Source organism: Canis lupus, chromosome 20 (genome assembly GCF_011100685.1).
Source record: "Canis lupus familiaris isolate Mischka breed German Shepherd chromosome 20, alternate assembly UU_Cfam_GSD_1.0, whole genome shotgun sequence".
Lineage (NCBI taxonomy): Eukaryota > Metazoa > Chordata > Mammalia > Carnivora > Canidae > Canis > Canis lupus.
This window is the reverse complement of record NC_049241.1, coordinates 56349263-56370780: the sequence shown is the minus strand read 5'-3', so window position 1 is coordinate 56370780 and position 21518 is coordinate 56349263. Positions and strand designations below refer to the sequence as shown.

The 21518-nt window shown below is 66.1% G+C and overlaps 1 protein-coding gene across 4 annotated transcripts in view; it reads left to right on the top strand.

Annotated features, from left to right (window-relative positions):
- Nucleotides 1-21518, top strand: part of NFIC (nuclear factor I C) — a 62294-nt gene that overhangs the window by 12666 nt on the left and 28110 nt on the right. For all 4 annotated transcript variants that reach the window (XM_038567826.1, XM_038567825.1, XM_038567828.1 and 1 more), the window contains exon 2: nucleotides 3177-3708. In XM_038567826.1, the coding sequence (XP_038423754.1) occupies nucleotides 3177-3708 (532 nt within the window). The remainder of the gene's footprint in view (nucleotides 1-3176; nucleotides 3709-21518) is intronic.

Genomic DNA, 21518 nt, shown 5'->3' with positions numbered 1-21518 from the left:
TCCTTCCTGGAAATCTTGTGGTTGGTGGACGGGAGCGTCGTGGCCCCAGCCAGCCACCAGCCAGGGCTTGGACCCAGGTGTCCACCTCCCAGCTGCTGACCTCCTGGGCCAGGAAATCCCAGCGGGCCGAGCGGAGTTTCTGGGAAAGGCCTGGCCTTGCTCGGCCTGCCCCCGACATTGCCTCCCTGGTTACCAGGAACAGACAACCCCACCCCCCCGCCCCGGGACACACCCGACAGCTGCAGGATCCCATCCCGCCGGGTGTACAGGATGAGAAACCGAGGCCCAAAGCAGAGCCTCGGTTTGTTCTGGGGCCAGATGGAAGGTGAAAATGGAGGCCCTTTGCCGCCCAGCCTCATCCCCTTGTAGAGTCTGCTTGGCAAACGCGTGCTTCGGCCCCCGGTCTCAGTCTCGGGGTTGGGGGTTGGGGAGTAGCAGTAGAGCTGGACTCAGAAGCCCGGCCTGTGTGGTCCAGGCGAGGTCTGCGGGAATCCCTAAGGAGAGCACGGAAGGCTGCCCGAAGGAGAAGGAACGTGGGGACAGGGCTTTGAGGGATGTGTAGGAGTTCGGGAGGAATCTCCACCTCTGGCCCGCCTGGACTGCCTCCTTTGCCTGTCAAGCCCGGGGGGAGGGGGGGATGTGCCTGGGAAAGATGCCTCGGATGTTGCAGGTCCCGTGGGACAAAGAGTAACAGGCCTGCCTCTCACCTGACCTGACCCCCCGGGGAGGACGAGGGAGGATAGGGCAGCAGGTCCGTGACCCAGTTACAGACTGTTTGTCTTCCTTCCTCCCGGACCAGCTGGGGTCACTGGTGACGTGGGCTCCCGCCCCTGTCCGCCTCCCTGGCACCTCTCTGGAGAGTGGGCCCCCCGGGGGTGTGTAGGGCCCCCAGAAAGGGGAGGCGCGCGGGGATCCGTCAGCCTGCCCCACCGGCCCGCATTCCAGCTGCCCCTTCCCAGCTCCCTCTTATCGCTACCCCAGTAAGCGCCGGTTTGGGTGGCAGCCACGGCTCTATGTCAACACCACTGCTTGGCCTCTTGCCACCCTGGCCTCCCCTCTGCTGGGGGCAGCGACCTGGGCCTCTATCGATTCCCTACCCCTGGTCCTCCGGCCGGGAAGCCTGGGCTCTGGTCCCAGCTCTGCTGAGCGGCGGTGTGACCCTGGGTGAGTCACTCCCCGACTCTGGGGCCGTCAGGTGGGCCTCAGGCGCAGAAGCCCCGCCAACGACCATGACCACGACCATGAGCACGAGGGACAGGGAGCGGGACCGGGATGCACCCCCCCGCCCCTCCCCCTGCCTCAGCAGGTCAGCCGGGGTGGGGGTGGGGAGTGGGCCGAGGAAGAGAGCCCTGAGGTCCAGCCCCTGCCGCAGCTGTTCTGGTGACTCACGCTTTGGGGGACATCGGAGTGGGGAGCGGGCTGGCATGAGCCGAGCCCCATCCGCCCCACCCGGGCGAGGGCGGGAGGCTATTTTCAGAGCCTCAGTAATAGGTGAAATCTGAGGTCATCTCCCTCCCCCCCCCCAGCGCCCCACGGCCCGGCCAGGGGTGCACAGAGCAGGGAGGGCACATGCTGGGGGCTCCGGGGACAGTCCTGGCCTGGTGGTGGGCCCGAGCCAGGCCACGTCCAACCCGAAGGCAAACGGAGAGCCCGAGCAGCCGCCTCCCCGGGACCCCAGGCCGTTCTGGGAAAGCGGTGGCGGCCTCCGCACAGGGCTTGGGGGCCTGGGCTGGGGTCCTCACGAGGCCCTGAGACCCTGGGGGAGCCAGGGCGGGTGTCCGCTCCTCTCCGGGCCTCAGGTCCCATCACTTGATGGGTAGCTGCGGCCTGTGGAGGGGCTCACGTCCCTGGAAGCCCACGGCCCAGGCCACAGGCAGAGTCCGGGAGCCTCAGGGTTTCTCCTCTCTGCCTTCCTTTCTCCTGGACGCTGAGAAGCCAGGCCCCAGGGGTTCTGCAGACTCAGTTTCCCTTGATGAAACCTAGAGAGGGTGGGACCACCATCCCACCGGACAGAAGGGGTCAGGGACCTCCCACGACCCAGCCAGCGCTGCTGTTGTTTTCATGGGGAACGGTCCATGCCCCCCATGAGTAGGGCGCCTCTTGGGGCCTCGGTTTCTTCATCCGTAAAACAGGTGTTAGTGTCTCCCAGCAACGCCGGTTAGGCAAGACGTGTGGGGGGTGTTGAAGTCACAGGTCTGGTCAGGCCTTGGTTTCTCCATCTGAATGGGTCTGTGGGGGGCAGGGTCATGGGGTGAACGGGCGCCCGGGGGCCCCTCTCTCCAGCTCTGAACCTCCGTGGCCCAGCTCCCCTTCTCTCGATCTCTCAGCCCCTACGGTGGGTCCATGCAGGAGCCCTCCCCCGCCCCCGCCCCGGCTGCCCTAGTATCGCCCCATGGACCTCTGCTGGTCTGTCTCTACGAATGACCCCTAGACCTCATTGTTTTGTTTTGTTTTGTTTTTTAATTTAAGGGGCCAGTAGAGGCAGCCCTGAGGACCCCCCCCCCCCGCCCCCGAATCCAGTGTCAGCTTTCTTTGCTGATGATGACACTATCTGAGCCTGGTTTCTGCTGCAGTCGTCGAGCACCTGCTGTATGCTTGGCCCTGCTCTGGACATTGGAGCTCAGACTGCAGTTCAGGAGTTTGCAGACAACAGGCCTGGGGCCCAGCGCCCGCCACCACCTGTTTTTGTAAATAAAGTTTTATCGGCACTCAGCCATGCCCATGGCTTGTGCGTCACGTCTAGGGCTAACCGGGGGCCACCGTGCACAGTTGGGTAGCTGCAAGGGACTAGGATGCTCGCTGTCTCGTTCTTTAGGGCGCTTGCAGACTGGGGTTTGCAGACCCCCATCCTGGTGGACAGACAGTAGGTCCGTAACCTCCCCATTCTCCCGACCTCAGTTTTCCCCGACTATACAGCGGGTCAGCTCCCATAGGACCTCTGGGGACCTTCCGCTTGCTCTGTCTGTGTGTTGGGGTTCAGGACAGTCCTTCAGGCACTTCTGCTGGGTCCCCTCCGGCCTTGAGTTTTCCCCAGGAGGTACCAGGTCAGCGGCGGCCCCCATGCGCCTGGCCCTCCCCGCGGGTCTTCCTGGAGCCCCCCTGCCTCAGTCTCCCGGGCGGGGCAGGGGCCCACGGTCCCCCGGCGCCTCCTGACCTCTGTCCTCTCGTGCCCACAGGATGAGTTCCACCCGTTCATCGAGGCGCTGCTGCCTCACGTCCGCGCCTTCGCCTACACCTGGTTCAACCTGCAGGCGCGGAAGCGCAAATACTTCAAGAAGCATGAGAAGCGGATGTCGAAGGACGAGGAGCGCGCGGTGAAGGACGAGCTGCTGGGCGAGAAGGCCGAGGTGAAGCAGAAGTGGGCATCCCGGCTGCTGGCCAAGCTGCGCAAAGACATCCGGCCCGAGTGCCGCGAGGACTTCGTGCTGGCCATCACCGGCAAGAAGGCGCCGGGCTGCGTGCTCTCCAACCCCGACCAGAAGGGCAAGATGCGCCGCATCGACTGCCTGCGCCAGGCCGACAAGGTGTGGCGGCTGGACCTGGTCATGGTCATCCTCTTCAAGGGCATCCCGCTGGAGAGCACCGACGGCGAGCGCCTGGTCAAGGCGGCGCAGTGCGGCCACCCGGTGCTCTGCGTGCAGCCGCATCACATCGGCGTGGCGGTCAAGGAGCTCGACCTCTACCTGGCCTACTTCGTGCGCGAGCGAGGTGAGGGGGCGGCTGTGGGCGCCCAGGGGCGGGGGGCAGGTGTGTGCGCGGCCCGTGAGGGAGGGGACGTCCCCTGGGGAGGCCTGCGGATGGAGGGACTGCAGGTGCCGTGGGAGGCGGCGTGTCCAGGGCCGTGGAGGGTGAGAGACAGGCCCATGAGATCTCGGGAGATGAGACCTTGTCCCAGAACGTCTAAGGGGCAGCATAAGGCCTTGTTGGGACAGTGGTGAGGACAGGATGGTGACCAACCGAGAGGCAGGGAAAGCTGACAGAGTGCCCGCGTTGCACGCTGTGGATGCTAGTTGATTGACTCTCAGACCTTCAGCAGAGGCCTGACAGGTCCCACGTTTGTGCTGAGGGGGAGGCTGTGTGCTGTGTGACTTTGGCTAGGTTTCCACCCTCCCTGGTCCCCTGTGTCCCTGGCTCTGGCCGTCCTAGAGGGTGTTTGCTGGCTGCCTGGTCAGACGCCCCACCTGGGGACCAGCAGGGTCTGGGGGACGGGGATCCCTGGCCGCTTCCTGGAGGGAGTGCTATGGCAGATGTGAGCTCTGCAGGGCAACTGTGGGGGCAGGGGGGTCCCAGAGGGTCAGCAGCCTGGGCAAAGATTTGGAGGCCGGATGTCAGCAGGGCTGGTGGCCAAGGGCAGGGCCTGGCCGGGAGGGCGGTGTTATCTGTCGCCCTGCTGCCCCTGGCTGTGTGGCCAGCCTGGGCCTCAGTTTCCCCCATCTGTCAAGTGGCGGCCACCTGAGTCTGAAGCTGGAGTAGGCCACAGGGGATTGGCCGGATCACGCATGTGGAGTGTGAACCCTGGCCTGCCATGTGGCAGGTGTCAGCTGGGAAGGTCTTCATGCGGACACAGTCAAGTGTGCTCGTGGAACCCAAGTGTCAGGTGTGCCCCAGGTCCCCGGCAGGGCGGAGTGTAGTTCACACCTGGGTAGCTCAGGCTGCAAACCAGCCCCAGCGACCCCTCAGGAGCACAACCCCATGGGAGCATGCGCCTGGGGTTGGGGAGGAAGTGGCACCACCAGAGACAGATGGGAGGCGGCCGGGGGAGAGGCGGGGGCATGTAGCGGGGACAGGTGGGGGCCACTGCCCTTTGTGGGCTGTGTGACTTTGGACGCATCACTGCCCCGTGCCTGTCCCCTCTGGAAGGCGTGGAAACGATGGCGCTGCCCCGGCCAGGAAGGATCAGACCAGCTTGCAGGGCTCTGGGTCCCCAGGGAGACGCAGGGCAGTTTCCCAGTCTCGACCTTGACTCCTTGACCTTGACCCCTCCTGCCCCCGCCCCCACCCTCCGAGGCCCAGGATGCAGAGGGGTGGACGCCACCTGGGTGACCGCCTGTCCCCGGCGGGGGGCGGGGGTGGCCTTGGGGGCGGAGGGCACATTGCCATGCGGGGCCAGGCCTCTCCCACCACATCCATCCTCTGAGCCCGGCCCTGCCCCCACCTCCTCCACGCTGAGCTGATAAAATTTTGAAGCGAGTTTTCTGCCTGTGTCAGCACAATCTGCAGGCGCCTCCCCTCCCCCAGCCGCCCCCTCCCCCCTGGGCTCAGCAGGCAGGCCCGGCCTCCAGGCTTCCCCAGACACCTTCGTGTCCGGCCGCCCTGCCTTCCCCGCCAGGCCAGCCATGGGCAATGGGCCTGGGGCTGGGGCAGGTCAGAGCGGTCCGGCCGTGCTCCCAACGCCCCTCATGCCCTGCTCCAGCTGCCCCCCCTCCCCGACCCAGCCGCAACTGCAGCCCCCGCGAGTGAGGCTAAGGCTCCGTCCAAGGCCGGCTCAGCACTTGCCCGCTGGGCCACCCCAGACAAGTCACCTAACCTCTCTGTGCCTCCTTTCCTTGTCCTTAAGGCGGGAAGCTCAGGATAGCTACCTGGTTGGGTCCTCGTGGTGAGTGCTCCCCAGACAGCCCCTACAGGGGGGCGTGGGGGGGCCGGCTGGCGGGGAGGGCTCCGCGGGCCACTGTTCTTACCACCCCCCACTCCATACCATCCTCATCGTGCTTAGTTACCATTTACCAATTCCACGCCTTTGCCTTGCTGCGCCCCGGGGAGCACACGGAAAGCTCCTGCGTATGCTTCAGCACCCCAGCTCCTAAGTCCCCTTTCTCTCTGCTGGGCATTTTTCCTGAGCGCCTAGCAGTTCTTTTCGGGTCTGTCAGCAGCCCTACAAGGGCGGGGTCACTGTCGTACTCCTCCCGCCGCAGATGAGGAAACAGGCGCAGCGCAGGGCCCTGGCTGCCCAAGGCCCCACTGCCGGGGAGGGTGGGGGGCAGAGGGGGTTGTGGGTGCAGGCAGCTGCTGTGGAGGATGGCCCCCAGCCCTCCGCCCCCGACGGTGGGAGAGGATGGAGGTAAATCGTGCGCTCCAAAGCCGCTACCCGGGCAGCGTGTTTGGCACGTCAGGGTTGGGGCCGGGTTCTAGGCTCCCCAGACCCTGGGGCCACCCTCCAGGACCCCCCAACCTCGTTCCAGGCCCAGTGAAGTCTCTGTTCTTGGTGAGGCAGGTGTCGGTATGACAGTGGAGAGAGCTGGCCGCCCCCTGACCACAGCATGGCACTCCCTTCACCCAGCCCTGCCGGGAGCCATGGACTGGATGGGGAGGCAGGGGACAGGCCTCTGGGAGTGGGTGCAGGTGGATGTTGGGGCGGGGCCCCCCTGCAGCTGCAAGGGCACCACCTCCGACCTGGCAGCCCCAGCCCGTGCGTCTCTGCTGGACAGGGGTGCCCCCCGCCCTCCATCCTCAGGTTTATTTGAGGGGGGGAGGGGAGGTGAGCTCTGAGAAGGTGCCCTCACCACTGCGGCTGCACTGCGGCCCGGTCAGAGCCGGGGGTGCCTCCTGAGGCTAAATCTGGTGACTCTGGGCATCCCTCTGGGACCAGAGGGCCCTGATTCCAGGGGCAGCACTCGGTGTTGCCCTGGGGGCTGCCTAGGGCACATCTGGGGGGACCGTGAGGAGGGGGCAATGCGAGCTCTACTTTGGGGCTATGGGGGGGCTGTCTGCGGAACGGCTGTGTTGGGTGGGGTGCAACTGAGGGGGGGACCCGGAAACCGCCAGGTCACAGTTCAGTGAATAAGAACAAGGGCAGGAAAAGAAAGCAGGGGCAGGGTGTGGGGCACTCCAGACCCAGGAGTTGGGGGGGGAGTGCCTAGGGATGCGCCTGAAGGAAGTTTGGGAGCCACAGAGGGATTTGTGTGAGTGCACAGTGGGGGGGGGGCAAAGCCAGTGCAAAGGCCCAGAGGCCAGCGCCCCGGAGCCTGAGGAGCAGGGCAGGGAGGCCCCGGGGGACCGTGGCGGGGAGGCCAGGCCCGCTGCGCCGCGTGGCTTCCGGGGAGGCCCGGAGCGGGGAGCCCGCCACTCCTCCACCTGCCCGGCACTTGGGAGGGAGCCTGCAGGAACCGGGGCCCAGAGAGGGAAGCCGCCGGCCCAGCCCTGAAGCCCGGCCAGGCCTCCCCGCCCCCTCTGGCGGCCCGAGAAACCCGAGGCGCGGGCGGGCGCCGTGCCAGGGCCGGGCGGGGGAGGGGTGCCAGGCCCGCCCGCCCCGGCAGCTGCCAGCCCGCCCCGAGCCGCCAGCCCAGATGGTGCCCATCTGCTGACGCTGCCGCGGGCCGGCCTCCCGTTCCCGCCTTGTGCGGTGCCAACCTCCCGGGGTGGCGCTGTGGGCCGGGGCCGGGCTTGGGAGGCTTGCAGCTGCTGGAGGGGCTCCCGGGGCACCCCCGGAGGGTCCCCACCCCCCCCACGGGAGCGGGAAGCGGCAGTAGCGACGGGTATAGTAATGGCGAACACGTGTCATGTGGGTCCAACACCGGGTGCCTGCTCCTGGGCTCACCCCATGTTCTCGCTCGTGGACTCCTCTCCACAACCCCGAAAGGGGGGGACTGCTACCTTGTCCCCGGGCTTGGGTAAGGAAAGGGCCCAGAGAGCGCCAGCCACCGGCCCAGGGCCACACAGCCCCGGAGAATCGGAGCAGAGTTAGAAGCCGCAGGATCCTGAGTGCTCCGAAGCCGGAAAGCACGTTGGAGGTTATCCCCTCCCGGTTTGTGCAGCTGATAAAAAGAGGAGGCGCTGGGTACAGGGCGAATAAATGAATGAGTAGCGGTGAGCCACGTTGAAGAGCCCAGTGTGACCGAGCCCGGGGGCCGGGGTCACCGTAAAGCACACCCTGGGTTCGGGTGCAGGAGAAGGGGCCTCAGTGTGGAGCAAGGGGGCCCGGGTCAGCTGTGTGACCGAGGGCAGAGCCCTGCCCTCTCTGGTCTGCGGGGGAGGCGGGCGGAGCTGAGGGCAGGAAGGTAGGGCCTTGTGGGGCACAGAGAGGAGCAAGCGGGCTCATGACTGAGGGTCCCCCTGCCTCCAACCCCGTTAAACTCCATCCCAGCACTGGGCCCTTGGGAGACGAGGGGTGGGCAGGAGGGTGTGAGGTCACCCGTTTATCTGCGTGACGGACAGAGTGAGTCCGTGAGATGCATTCCCCTGTGAAGCCTTGGTTTTCCCATCTGTAAACGGGGAGCGTGAGAACTGTGTCCACCGCACTGAGGACCGGAGTCAGCGATCCCCTATACAGGAAGCACTAAATAAATGCCCAGCCCCTTCCTGGATGCTCTCCCCAGCCCGAGGCGACAGTGGGAGGGCGCCTCAGTGGCACTCTGAGACCTCGGGCCTTCTTCCCGCCCAGTGAACCCACAGGGACACCTGTGACCCGGGACGGGCTCGTCCACTGGCAGCCGGCCGGCCGCCCTCTCCAGGTGTCTGGGTGGCGGAGGGGTGAGGGGCTGCTGGCGGCCGGAGCGCCCCCAGGGCCGGGCAGCCAGGTGTACGCCGTCTGTCTGTGCAGGGAAGGTGGCTGCACGGCTGTGAGGCCCAGACGCCAGCTGACGGTGTATTTATAGCGATGGCAGGCCTCCAGGCTCACGGTCAGCGGCAGACAGCGACAGGTGAGGGTTGTGCTCACGGAGCAGAGGCCAGGAGCCGGGGGCGGGGGCGCTGGCCGTGTTTTGGGGAGAGTTGGGGCACAATCTGTGGCCAGACCACCCTGGCTCAAATCTCACGGCTCCTGAGATTCGCGGCCTTTGGTAAGTGACGTCACTGCCTGCATCTCGGTTTCCTTCCGTCTCACGTGGGCAGGGTGAGAACACCTGTGCGCTCCTCGCCGCGCCCCGTAGGGTGAAAGTAGGGAACACGTGGGGAGTGTAGAATGCGGGGTACAGGGTAAGCCAGCATTCGAAAGCCATTTGTCATCCCAGGAAGGAAGGGGCCCTGCCACCTGCCCCGCGTGGACAGACCCCGAGGACACCGGGCTCAGGGAGGGGACCCAGGCCCAGAAGGACGCCTCCTGCAGGACCCCACTCCCAGGAGGTCCCCAGAGGAGGCCCGTCCACAGAGACAGAGGAGGTGGTGGGAGCCAGGGGTGGGGCAGGGGGCGGGGGTCAGTGCTTCCTGGGGACGGGGTCTCCGTGCGGGGAAATGGAAGGTTCTGGAGACTGTGGTCGGGGAGGGTGCGCGACGGGGTGAGGGTGCTCGGTGCCCTGAGCTGCAGGGGGTTACGGCGGTGAATCTACGTCGTCGTGTGTATCTTACTCCCACTGATGCGATTGTTGCCGTCCGCGTTGATCCTACCGAGTTCTGTAGGTATCGCGTGCTGATGAATAATTCGTAGAGATACGGCTCTGGGGACGCAGTGAGAGAGCGTCACCCTCAAGGCGCCGGGGGCTCTGGTCGGCTCTGCTCTCTGGCCTGCTGGGCGCTCTTGGGCAGCGCAGCGCCCATCTCTGTGCTGCTGCGTCTGCAGAACGAGCAGAGGGTGCGAGTCCACGAGTAGGTGCTGCGCTGCGGCCCTCCGCACCCCTGCGGCCGTGATGCCGCCATGGCAGGGGTGCGGGGGCTCCGGGGGCCGCCCCCAGGGTGAGGGAGGGCAGGGCCGGGCCGGGCTCTCCCCGGAGCCGGCAGGAGGGGGAGGCGGCCTGCTGCACCTGTGGCGTCCACCCCGGCGTGGGGGGGGCTGCACTTGCCACCTTGGCCCTCTGCCCAGGGAGCCGAGGGGACGCCGAGGGCAGCTAGGGACATCTCTGGCACCCCCCGCCCCCCCTGCCAGCTGCCAGGCCAGCCCCTCTTCCTCCAGCTGGGTGTGGGCAGGAAGTCACAGATGGTCAGATGTGGCGAAGGGTGAGGGAGGGGGCACACGGGGACACTGCATGTCTGGTCCAGACGGGGAGACCGAGGCCCAGGGAGGGGTGGGGCGTTGTCCCGGGCCGCCCGGAGAGGGCCCTGCCTCTGGTCCCTTCTGCACCATCTTGGCCTCCGGGCCGGCTTGCAGGGGTGTTGGGAGGCGCAGGTGGACGGGGACCCTGGCGCCTCAGGGAAGACGACGCGCGTGTGGCGGGCAGGGGCTCCAAGCCTGGGGCGGGGAGTGGGGGGATGATTCTAGAGCGCCAGAAGCTGAGGAGGCTTCCAAATCCTGCAGGAGGCCGGTTCTGGATCTCCCCAGGCCTGAGTTCGGGAACCCTCACCGTCCTCACCGTCCCCGCGGCTCTGCAGTTCTCCCAGGCGGGGGGCGCCGGGGTGGCTCCGAGGCTTCGGCCTCTGACGCTCCATCACAGCCCAGGGTCCTGAGTTCAAGCCCCGCGATGGGCTCCGCGTGGGTCTCCTCGTCGGGCTTGGGTGCGATACCCGGCGAGCCACATAGACAGTTGAACGTTGTTGTCTTTCAGGTGTCCGCACTCTGAAGCGCGTACATACGTACCCAGGGGAAGTTGGGTTAATTAACAACGTGGTCACCCGGGACGTCCGCAGTCTCGTCCTTTTGACGCGTCGTCGGCCTGAATGGGTTATTGGGGTGTTTTACGTTATTTTATTTGTTCTGTCTCTGACGTCAGTGTGTGTTTTACACTCACACCCCCCCCCCGATTCTGAGCAGCCACGTTGCGGGGCGCAGAGCCACATGGGGACCCGGGCAGCTCCGCGCTGGAGCATGTGAAGTCCAAATGATTTCAAGGCCCCGTCTCAGGTCGGCCCCCGGCTGGATCACAGAGAACGTGAGGAGGGCGTCCTAGAATTCCCCACTTGGCTTCTTGGAAATCCAGGGAGTAGGTTCTAGAAGGCCTCACCTTGGCGCTTTTGAATGTAGAAAGGCAGGTCTCTCCCCTTTGGCACCACTGACCTCGGGGCTCGGCCAATGTCTGGTTGGCGTCCATGGCGCTGAGGAGGGCTGAGCAGCATCCCTGGCCTGCACCCCTCTGGGATGCAGGAGCACCCCAATTGTGCGGCCACAGATGTGCCCAGACATGGCCCTAGTGTCCCCTGAGGGCAGAAGCCCCATGCTGAGCCCCCCTGAGCCCCCCAGGGAGACTGCGTTCTGACCCCTCGGGCATCTACCCTGGTGTCTACTCTGACCCCCACCCACTTAACTGTGACCACCAGAAATGTCTCCAGACGTCGACAGGTGTCCCCCAGGGGACAGAGTCACCCCGGTTGAGAGCCGCTGTGCTCAGGGCAGCCTTAGAATTCTTTGAGGTTGGCCGATTTAAGGATCCAGGTAACGGCTCTAGGGCCTTGCTCTGGAACCTGGATCGGCAAGCCGGTCCCTCGATCTAGAATTCCTCGAGGGTACTCTGGACCACCTGGGAGTTGAACCAAGAATTTCCCCAGCTGGGTCACCGAGGGTCTCGACGCAGCGTCCAGGATGCTTTACGAAAACGTGTCACCCTGGGTTTTTGCTCCACTGAGGGCCAAGCTCCAGAGACCTGCGGGTTGGGTTCTAGAACACGTGGGTCCTCGCCTTCTTCGAGGTGGGTTTCTTTTCAGCAGCTGGGGACAGATCTCACATATCCCACGCAGGTTCTCAGGAGGCAGGCTGCCTTCTTGGGGATGGGGGGCGGGCAGCTGGCTGGACCGGGGCCCCAGTTCTGGGGTGAGATGTCTGGGGGCATTTCATGGGGGTTACGTGACTGCGAGAACCTGCAACCCGGTAGTCCTGGGAACAGGAATCGAGACTTTGTTGGATCTGACGCTTACTGGATGTGGGGACGCAGAACCCCAGGGTGGGGGGTGGGTTCCAGAGGCTGCTGTGGGGCCCAGGGACACCAGGAGGGGTGTTTAGTAGGTCCTCAGTTGAAGGCAGTGGCTGTCCTCGAGACTGACACCTGGAGGGAGGCAGAGTGCACGCAAGTGTGTCTGGGCGTTGGCGTGCGTGTACGGGGGGCGCTTGCGGGCATCCCAGGGACGCCCCCAGCTGGACCCTCAGTAGATGTCAGGTCCTGTTAGCACCATTTCATTTTATCCTCATGCCAGCGAGGTAGAGATGGGCGTGACCTGCATGTCAGAGTCGAGGAAATGGAGGCCCCGAGAGGAGAAGCCACTGGCCCGAGGCCAGGTAGCTAAAAGGCAGCGTCAGGACTGGAACCCAGGCCCACAGGGGTCCCCTGGGAAGGGGCAGTTGGAGATGTGTCAGGGACCTCCCCAGAATGGCCCAGGACCACCACCCCACCTCCTTGGGCCTATAGGACGTCGGTGCTAGCCGGTGGGCACCAGGTTTGGCTGGATCAAGGGGCCTCTTGGGGGGCTGCACCCCAGCTGGGGGTTGGGCCAGCCTCACACTCAGTTCAGGGACCCAGGGGAGCAGGAGGTGCTGCCGAGAGGCCGGGTGTGTCTCTCCGTGTCTCTCTGTCCGTCTCTGTGTCTCTGCCTCCCTCCCAGCGCCCGTCTCTGCCTCTGCTCGCCCCTCACTGTCCCTGCCTTTGCCAGCCTCCTCCCTGCCTCCCACCCAGGCCAGCCTGTGGGCTGCCCGGAGGTGGCAGCGGCAGCTGAATGGGCCCCTTGTTCCCGACCACACCCGCCCCTTGGGGTAACCCCGGGACAAGCCCTGGCCGCCTGCTGCCTTAAAGGGCCAGTGCCCACAGAGAAGGGGAAGGAGGGGGCCGCCTCCCCTCCCGAGCCACACCCCTGCCAAAGATGGGGAATGGACGGGGGTGGGGGGCTGCCATCCCCAGACACCCCCAAGCTCCCCGGGGGGCAGACGGAGGGTCCGGGGCTGGGGAGACCCGCTGGGGACAGAGACGGTGCACGCGGGGTAGGGCTTGGATTGGGCCTTGGACAAATCCAGGCTCTCCATGCCTCGGTTGGCTTCCCGGTCTGTCTCTCGGGCTCCCGAGTCCACCTCGGGGCTCATTGTCGGGACAGTATCTGGGCCAGAGGTCGGTATACAGTCGGCACTCTTCCCGGCTGGGGGGGAGGGGGTCACCCTCACACATTCCCCTCTGTCCCTGCGGCTTCAGGGTAGCACAGGGCAGTGGCCGCGCCAGCTGCCCAGGGGCAAGCAGGTTGATAGAATTAAAAGGCTTTTCGAGCAGGCCCCGCGGAGTTGAGTGCTGCTGCATTTATTGAGTGCCAGCTGTACACTAGGCGTGGCGAGAAAGCTGCTGCCGCAGCCCGGCTGTGCGGAGGGGTGGGGACGTCGGGGCTCCGCTGAGGCCGCACCGTCCACGTCTGCGCTGCGCTCGGGGCTGGGCCGCGCTGGGCTGCTCGCTCGCCCTCTCTGGGGCTCAGTCTCACCTTCGGAGCAATGGGAGGCCCGTCCACCCGCGGACCAGAAGCCCGCTGCCTCCCCGCCGAGGATGCCCTGTGTGCGCCCCCCGCGGGAGCCGACCCCAAGGCCCGTGGCCGGGGCTGCGCCCGGTGGCCACTCTGGGTGGCCCAGCGCTCCTGCGCCCCAGGCCGGCCCCGCAGACAGCCCGGGACAGGTTGCTGCCGGATGGACAAGCCTGTTCCTTGCTTCCTTATGTAACCAGGTTATGCAAGGGCGGCTGGGCTGCTTACATAAGGAGAGGCCGGGCCAGCGCCCAGCTGGGGAGGGGGAAGCTCTTAAAGGGGCCGGTGGCCCCCCGGGTCCTCCCCCCGCCCCCCCGCCCCCACCCACACCGGGGAACTGGATCCACGGGCCGATTCTGTGTGGGTCAGTGCCTCTTCGGTGTCGTTACTATTACTGTCGTTGATGTTGTTGACGATCAACTGTGTTGTTGGCCGCAGGTCAGCCGCTGGGGCACAGTGATCCCTGGCTTGGGCCTGCTCGGCTTCTGACCCTAGCCTTAGTTTCCCCACCTGTAAAATATGCTCGCCCCGTGGGGTTGCCGGGGTGGTGGTGGGGGGAAGTGTGTGAGCACCAGCGAGTGGTCTGGGGCGGCGTAGAGCGCGCCCACCCAGCACCCACCCAGCTAGAACCATGGTGTAGTCAGTGGATGACTCAGGAATAGAGATGGGGGCTACGGGGGGCGCTGTTTGAGCTGGGACCTGAGGGTTGAGGAGCCGGCTGTGCAAACGAATGGCAGGAGAGCATTGCAGGTGGGAGGAACAGCCTGTGCAAAGGCCCTGGGGCAGCCCTGGGCCTGGCGGTTTGGAGGAGCAGCAGGGAGGCTCCTGCGGCTGGAGCCGAGTGGGTGAAGGCGAGAGAGGGAGGAGGGGCCGGGGCAGGTGTGCAGGGCCTTGGGGGCTCTGCTGGAAGCACTTGGGCCTTGACCAGGGGGAGATGGGGGCCCTGGAGGGCTCACAGGCGCCCTCTGGCCACCGTGTGGAGCACAGACGCAGGCAGGAAGGGAGCTGGAGGGAGTCAACGGGCCCAGGCCACCGTGGGGGTTCAGGAGAGGGACAGGGACCCTCTCCCGGTTGGTTCCCTTGTCGCAGCCGGGGCCGCGTGGAGCCTGCAGGCTGACCGCCCGGATTGTGTGCCCCCACCCCCCTGCCGCAGGGCACCTGCCTGGGCATAGCAGGGGAGGGGTGCTGAAGTCAGGGCAGGACGCCCTAGACCTGCCCAGACACCCTCTGGGAATGGGGCGCTGCTGTCAGGCTAGCTGGGTGCAACCCAGGAGGCCCCTGGGGCCTGGGGGGTCCCCGCGGGGCAGCGTCTTGACCATTTTATCTCCAATCTCGTCAGGGGAGCTTTATAGGCCAGCGCCTGCCCTGCTCTGTGCCTCGGTTTCCTTGTCTGTGAAACGGGAGCGATAATCCATGAGTGTCCAGTGGGTTCCAGGAGCACCTAGCACGCAGTAGGCGCCTTCTCCGGGATGGGCCGCAAGGAGGCCAGAGGCCGGCACGGGAGGTGTGCAGGGGGAAGCACGCATGCTCACCGGGACAGGCCCCAGGCGGGGAGACCACCCGCGACCTCGGAGGCCCTGCTTTGTTCCGGGAAAATGGGAGCGCGGACACGGAAGGCACCAGGTGCCTGCACAGGTTCCAGCACAAGGTGCAGAGGCTGGTGTCCTGCTGCCCATCTGGGGGCGAGGCCGGGGGGGTGGGCGGTCACCTCACGCCATGGCTCTGATGCCCCGGGAACATGAAGATGCCTCTGGAACAGGGGTCCTGACTCCGGGCCACTCGCCGTGCCTCAGTTTCCAGGTCTGTGAAATGGGCACACTGCTGGGGCCAGTAGGAATTACTGGATGCCTGGGGAAGAGGCTGCAGGGGTTCACCTGGCCAGCCTGAGGTTCTGGGCACGTCCTCCTGGGATGTTGGGGAGACTCGTGGGGGATGCACAGCAACCCCCCCCTGCACACCCAGGTCCCCTCGGGTGCTAACTGGAGAGGTGAGAGCAGAGTGCTGGTGGCTCTGGGGTCAGCTCGGGGTTCCTGGCTGGCGGAGGGGATGCAGCTGTAGCTGAGCCCCCGGACCCAGGCCCCACAGCCCCTGCCGTACAAACACGCAATACGTGGAAGTGGTGGTTATTACTTTCGTGCACTCTTCTCACCCCCCAGGAGCCCCTTCAGTGCCTGGCAAACTCCTACTCACACATCAAAGCCCCAGCTCCAATATCCGCTCCCCCAGGAAGCCGTCCTGGGCCCCCAGGACAGACTCCAGTTACTTCCTCAGGCTTCTCTACCCTCTGAGACATTCAGGATCTGGAGCATCGGGGGGATCTACTCGAGAGAGGATTTCTGCTGATCCTCGAGGGCCCAAGGGGACCGAGGTGGGCAGTGTTGGGGTGACGTTCCACACTCTGTCCCGGGCCTGCTCTCAGAACCCCCTGCGTCACCAGTGACTGGAGTCTGTATCGCCCTCGGCCAGGTCTTTCCCTTGGAATATTCCCCGATTTTCCCACCATTCCTCCAGTTCCTTGCACAAACGTTTATTGTGCACCTGTTGTGTACCAGGCCCCATCAGGATCATGCCAGCCAGTCACACGACAAGCACGTATGTATTGGGTGCCTACTGCGTGCGGCCCCCACTGGGATCGTCATCACTTGCCTACAAGCATCCATCGAGTGCTGGCTACATGTGAGCATTTATTGAGCACCGACTGTGTGCCAGGCTCCCCGAAGAGAGGTTGTCAGGAAGGCCGGGGGAGCAGCAGTCTCCCGCGGCCTCCCCCTCTGGCGCCGAGGCCGTGGGTTTAGAGTAACTGGGCTCCGACGTGCTGGCCCACTCGCTGGCGGTGGGACCCGGGCCCCACCTGCCCGCGGCCCTCGCTTTGCCCCCCCACGAAACGGGCTGCCCAGCACCTGAAGGGTGTGCACGTCGACACCTGCTCTGTGCAGAAAGGGAGATGAGCATGAGGGGGGCCTGGGGCCCCTGTGTCCCCGCAAGCAGGGCTGGGTGGGGGGGACCATTCTACTGACCCCACTGCGGGGCTAGGGGTGCCCCCCCCAAGGCCCGAGGCCACGCAACTCCCGGCAGGCCCGAGGCCTGGGGCCTCCTCAGTGTCCGCCTCCCTTGGTGGCCTCGTGGGGGGCGGGGCACAGTGGGGTAGGGGGGTTGGGGGGCGGCCCTAGAGGCCTCAGAAAGCAGGGGTGAGCTGGGGGGTCGTGGCCCCCGCCCCCTCGCCCCTTGCCCGCCTCGGGCAGCCGGTGTCCTCACGCGCTCCCGCTGGGCTCCGTCCGCCGCGCGGCCTCGTGGGGTCGGGGGCCTCCGTCCCCTCCCGGGCCGCCCACGTGTGCTCAGCCCGGGGACATGTGGCCCCGCGCCCCCGGTCCCCCCCCCCGCGGCCGCCGCCGGGCCTGCCAGGGAGGCGGGAGGAGGCCCTGGCTCGGCTGCCGGAGAAGCCAAGAATTTGCTCCAAATGTAAACAGCAAGTTATTTTAAGTCTGCCCCCCTCCCCGGGTGGCGTTGACACATTTGACATTGGAGGGGACCGCGGGGGGGGGGGGGGACGCGCGTGTGGGTATTTTTAACCTGTTTTTCGCGGCCCCGGTGGCACCCGGAGCGGAGCCGCCGGCAGCCCCGAGCCCGCGAGCCCCCCGCGCCCCGCCCGCGCCCAGCCCCGTGCCAGCCTCGCCTCCTGCGCCGACAAAATGGCCGCCCGGGCCCGCAGAAGCATCTGGAAGGCGGCGGGGAGAGGGGAGAAAATGGCCGCCGCAGCACTGATGTCATCGGGCGGCCTGGCCGCCAGGAGCGGGGCCGGGACCCTGCCTGCCGGCCGGGGGAGGCGGGGGCCTCGGAGCGGCGGCGGAGCCGGGCCGGCGGGAGGGAAACAGAAACTTTTCTTTGAAAGTGACTCCGGAGCAGGTTGGCTCGGGCCCAGCGGCCGCGGCGGCGGCAGAGGAAGAGGGAAAGTGTGGGCCAGACTCGAGGAGCACGCGGGCCAGGAAGCGCCCGAGGCCGCCGCGCCGTCCCCGCCGTCCCCGTCCCCGCCGCCGCCTGTGGCCCCTGGCGGCTCCCGCCCGCCCCGGCCCGCACCCGGCCCCGGGGACAGAGCGGCTCTGCGGGCGCCACTCGGCGGGGCGAGGCGGGGCGCAGGGCCAGGCGGGCGGGCTGCGGGGCCTCCTGCCCCCCGAGCCGCCGCCGACGTCCCGTAGCCCGCAGGCCTCGGCCCCGCTGCCGTGGCGGGGGCAAGCCCCGGGCCGGGACCGCGTGCGGCCGGATGAGGGCCACGGCCTGGCCTACGCGGGCACTTGCGCAGACACCAGCAGCGGGCTGCAGGGGCGAGGCTCAGGGACGCGGAGCGGGCGTCCCGGCACCCGACGGCCGCGGGAATGTGTTGTCGCACTTCTCGGGAGAGCCGCGGGGAGGTGAGGTCCCAGCCTACCCGGCTCAGAGCCTGGATCCTGCGCCCACGGCTGTGAACGCATAAACCGCACTTGAGCAGACCTGATACAAAGTGAGGGCTTGAGCCAGGCAGGCATTGACAGGAAAGGCATTCCAGGCAGCTGGCACAGCCTGTGCAAAGGCCCTGGGGCGGCCCCCGGCCTGGCGTGTGTTGCAGGAACAGCGGGGAGGCGTGTGAGGCTGCAGTGGAGCGAGCAGGGGGGGCGGAGGGCAGGAAGGGGGCACGGCGGCAGCGCGGAGGTCATAGGCCAGGGTCGCGGGTACAGCACGGCCCTTCCAGGACACGGAAAGTTGAACCTCGGCTGGCTAATGTTTAAAAATGGCTGGTGACACCCGGGAGCTGGGAATTCCAGGGCCTGGCTTTGGTTTCCTCTCTGGCTGGCGGCGGCGGGAGGCAGACGTGGCAGCCCGTGGAGCCAGCTGCACTTGGACGCCGCAGACGTTGGAACGTGGACCCGGTGATAGGTCCCCGTGCAGGCGCCGCGGGTCCCGCAGACGTGCCGCGGCCCAGGCCCCCTGCCTCCCGCCGGGTTTCAAGGAAGGGGCACGACGACGGTGCCAGCAAGTCCTGTCTGTTCTACATCCTGAGGATCCACGAACGAAGACCCTCTGTCCGCGCCCTGGCCGTCCGTGGGGACACCTACCCCCAGGATCTTGGAATTCCCTGAGACGTGTGTGTGTGTGTGTGTGTGTGTGTGTGTGTTATTGTGGTTGAAAGACATGGAATATAAAATTCACCATTTTAACCATTTCTGAGCACACAGCTCAGGGCACAAGGCACCCTCACCTGCCGCACACCTGCCCCCACTGCTGTCTCCAGAACCTTCCGTCTCCCCACTCAGAGACCCCGTCCCCAGGAAGCACTGACCCCCGCCCCACCCCCAACTCCCACCACCTCCTCTGTCTCTGTGGACGGGCCTCCTCTGCGGACCTCCTGGGAGTGGGGTCCTGCGGGAGGCGTCCTTCTGGGTCTGGGTCCCCTCCCTGAGCCCGGCGTCCTCGGGGTCCGTCCATGTGGAGGCAGGTGTCGGGCCCCTTCCTTCCTGGGGCTGGGTCGTGTTCCGGGTGTGGATGGGACGTGTCACGCTGATGGGCACCGGGGCGGCCTCCCTCTGTGGTGACCGTTGACCCCGCTGCTGTGCGGGCGGGGTGCATCCATGGGGAGCCTCTGCTTTCACCTCTTTGGGGAAGATCCACGGGCCTGGAGTTGTTGGGTCATGTGGGAACCCCACGTTTAAGTTCCCGTGGAAGCGGAAGTGCCAGGCCGGCCTCCACCACCACGCACCACGCTTCCAGGTCCTGCGCAGCCTCGAGGCCAGCCACACGGTTGAGTCCCCCAGAGCTGGAGTCGCGGCGCCCCATGTGGCGCTTGAGGGTCCAGGCCGAGCTTCCCTCTGCGGTCACGTGGCCCAGGGGCTCAGTCCTGTCCCCTTTGTCTCAGCACGCAGTGCCACGTGGCCCAGCCCTCAGACGTCCCCACTTTATTCCTGCCCCAGGGCTTTGGCCCTGGTTGCGCCTCCGCCCAGCTCCCCCGACCCCGTTGCACAGGCCTCTGTGCCCACGTGGCCTCCTCCGCCGCCTGACGGCACCCCCAGACCCGATCTCTGTCCCCTCACCCAGGTTCATGGCCTCGCAGGAATGTAGAGCCGTGCACAGGGGTCTGGGGTCTGGGGTGTGGGCACGAGTCCCGCCGTCTCTCCCCCGCCCCAGGGTGTCCCCTGCCCCCGATGCCTGGCGGGCCTTGGTGATCGCTAACTGCTAACCGCCTGCGGGACGGCGGGACAGGACGACCGTCGACTGTCTGTCTGGTGGTGCGTGGTCTCCCAGCTCCGACCTGGGTGACGGGAGCTGTCACTGCACGGGGGTGGGAGCTCCCGCGGGAGGGGCAGGAAGGGCGGGACCGGAGGCCCGACGGCGCCTTTGTCGTGGGCTGGGACGAACCAAATTTGGGCTCGTGGCCACGGACAGGAAAGAACAGTTTGTACGCTCGTCAGTGGGATCCAGTTTACATTTCTATTGTCACCACGGTCATGTGCTCGTTTGAGCAAACGGCCACAGGAGGTGGTGACGTCCCGGCTGCGCACAAACACCCCAGGGACCTGCAAAGTCGAGGGAGCTGGGCCCAGGCCAGGGCAGGGAGTCACCTGCAGGGCAGCTGCTGTCGGGCCGGGGTCTCTCTGATCCTCACGCGGGCGTGGGTGACTGTGCGCCGCGCGGGTGCTGAAAGGCCTTCTGTGTGTGTCAGAGAAGGAGACGTGTGAGGGGGGCCCCGGGTGACAGAGGGGGCAGGGTCAGCCGTGCAGATGCTGGGGGAACAGTGTTCCAGGCGGAAGGCACAGCCGGTGCAAAGGTCCTGGGGGCAGTAACTGCCTGGCGTGTTGGAGGAGCAGCCCGAGGCCCGTGAGGCTGGGGTGGCGGGACGGCAGGTCCTGCGTGGGCCGCGGGAGAGGGGAGCCCTGCAGGGCACTTGGCGGAGGAAGGACGGCGAGTTCAACTAAAATCAGAGTTTGGAAAAACGCCGTCACTGAAGCTGTATTTGTCCCTTATCTGCCATTGGCCCTTCCTGTTCCGGAGCTCCTGTAACTTCTGCCTGACCCGGAAAGGGAGGCAGCGATTGAGAACGTTCACTTGACGGATGGGGAAACCGAGTCTGGGAGCGGGGCGGGGACTCAAGGTCAGGGCTGGCAGATGGATGGGTGGACGGAGGGATGGACAAGGCTGGGAGCCGCTGCCCCTTCGAGACTCCAGGGCATTTTAAAGACCCTACAGGGGCGCCTGGGCGGCTCAGGGCGTGACCCTGGGGTCCTGGGATCGAGTCCCACATCGTCTCCCCGCAGGGAGCCTGCTTCTCCCTCTGCCTGTGTGTCTGCCTCTCTCTGTGTGTCTCTCATGAATAAATAAATGGAATCTTTTAAAAAAAATTTTTTTATTATAAATAAATAAATAAATAAATAAATAAATAAATAAATAAAGGCAGGCCCTGGAAAGTCCCGCAGCTGCTCGCAGACCCAGTGAGGCTGGCGCGGCTTGGTCGCGTCTGGAACCACACGCCCGGCTCCCCAGCGGCCACGTCCGGCATCTTTTCCACGGGAGACACGTCCGTGTTTTCCTCGTGGGGAGCCCAGCGGCCGGTGGCGCGCCCGCCCCGCGGGGGCTGCGTGTTCAGGGCCGGGGAGCGTGCGCCGCCGCCCGCCGGGTCACGGAGAGCTCACAAGCAAGCAACGCCGCAAGGCTGGCGGCAGTCGTGGGACCACGTCCAACGGGGTGTTCGCTTACGCGTGTTCTTTTTTAAGAGGGGAGTGGAGAAACCCGGTGGGCCCATCGGCCGGCTGCTGTGTGGCCCCGGGTAGCCCGCTCACCCTCTCTGGGTAACCCGGGAGCTGCGGCCTCCATCAGGTGCACGGCTGCCGGCCGGCCCGGGTGCGGCGCGCCGTGGGTACGTGGCTGGTGTTGTTGGCCCACGCGGTGGGCTCGGGGGGGGGGGGGGCCCTGTCGCCCTGGGGTGTTTGCCGCCCTGCATGGGGCCGGGGGCAGCCGGGCCTCACCTGGTCAGGAGCGCAGGAAACAGAAGTGCGGCCTCCACTCTGGGCCTGTGGCCTCCGGCTGGTGCTGCACACCTTTAAAGCTGCCTATCTGGTGCCTCAGTTTCCCCATCTAGCAAATGGGGATGAAAATGGCAATGTTCCTCCTGGGGGAATTTATTTATTTATTTTGTTTGTTGTCTTAATCAGGGTTGATTTTTTTTAATTTTTATTTATTTATGATAGTCACAGAGAGAGAGAGAGAGAGAG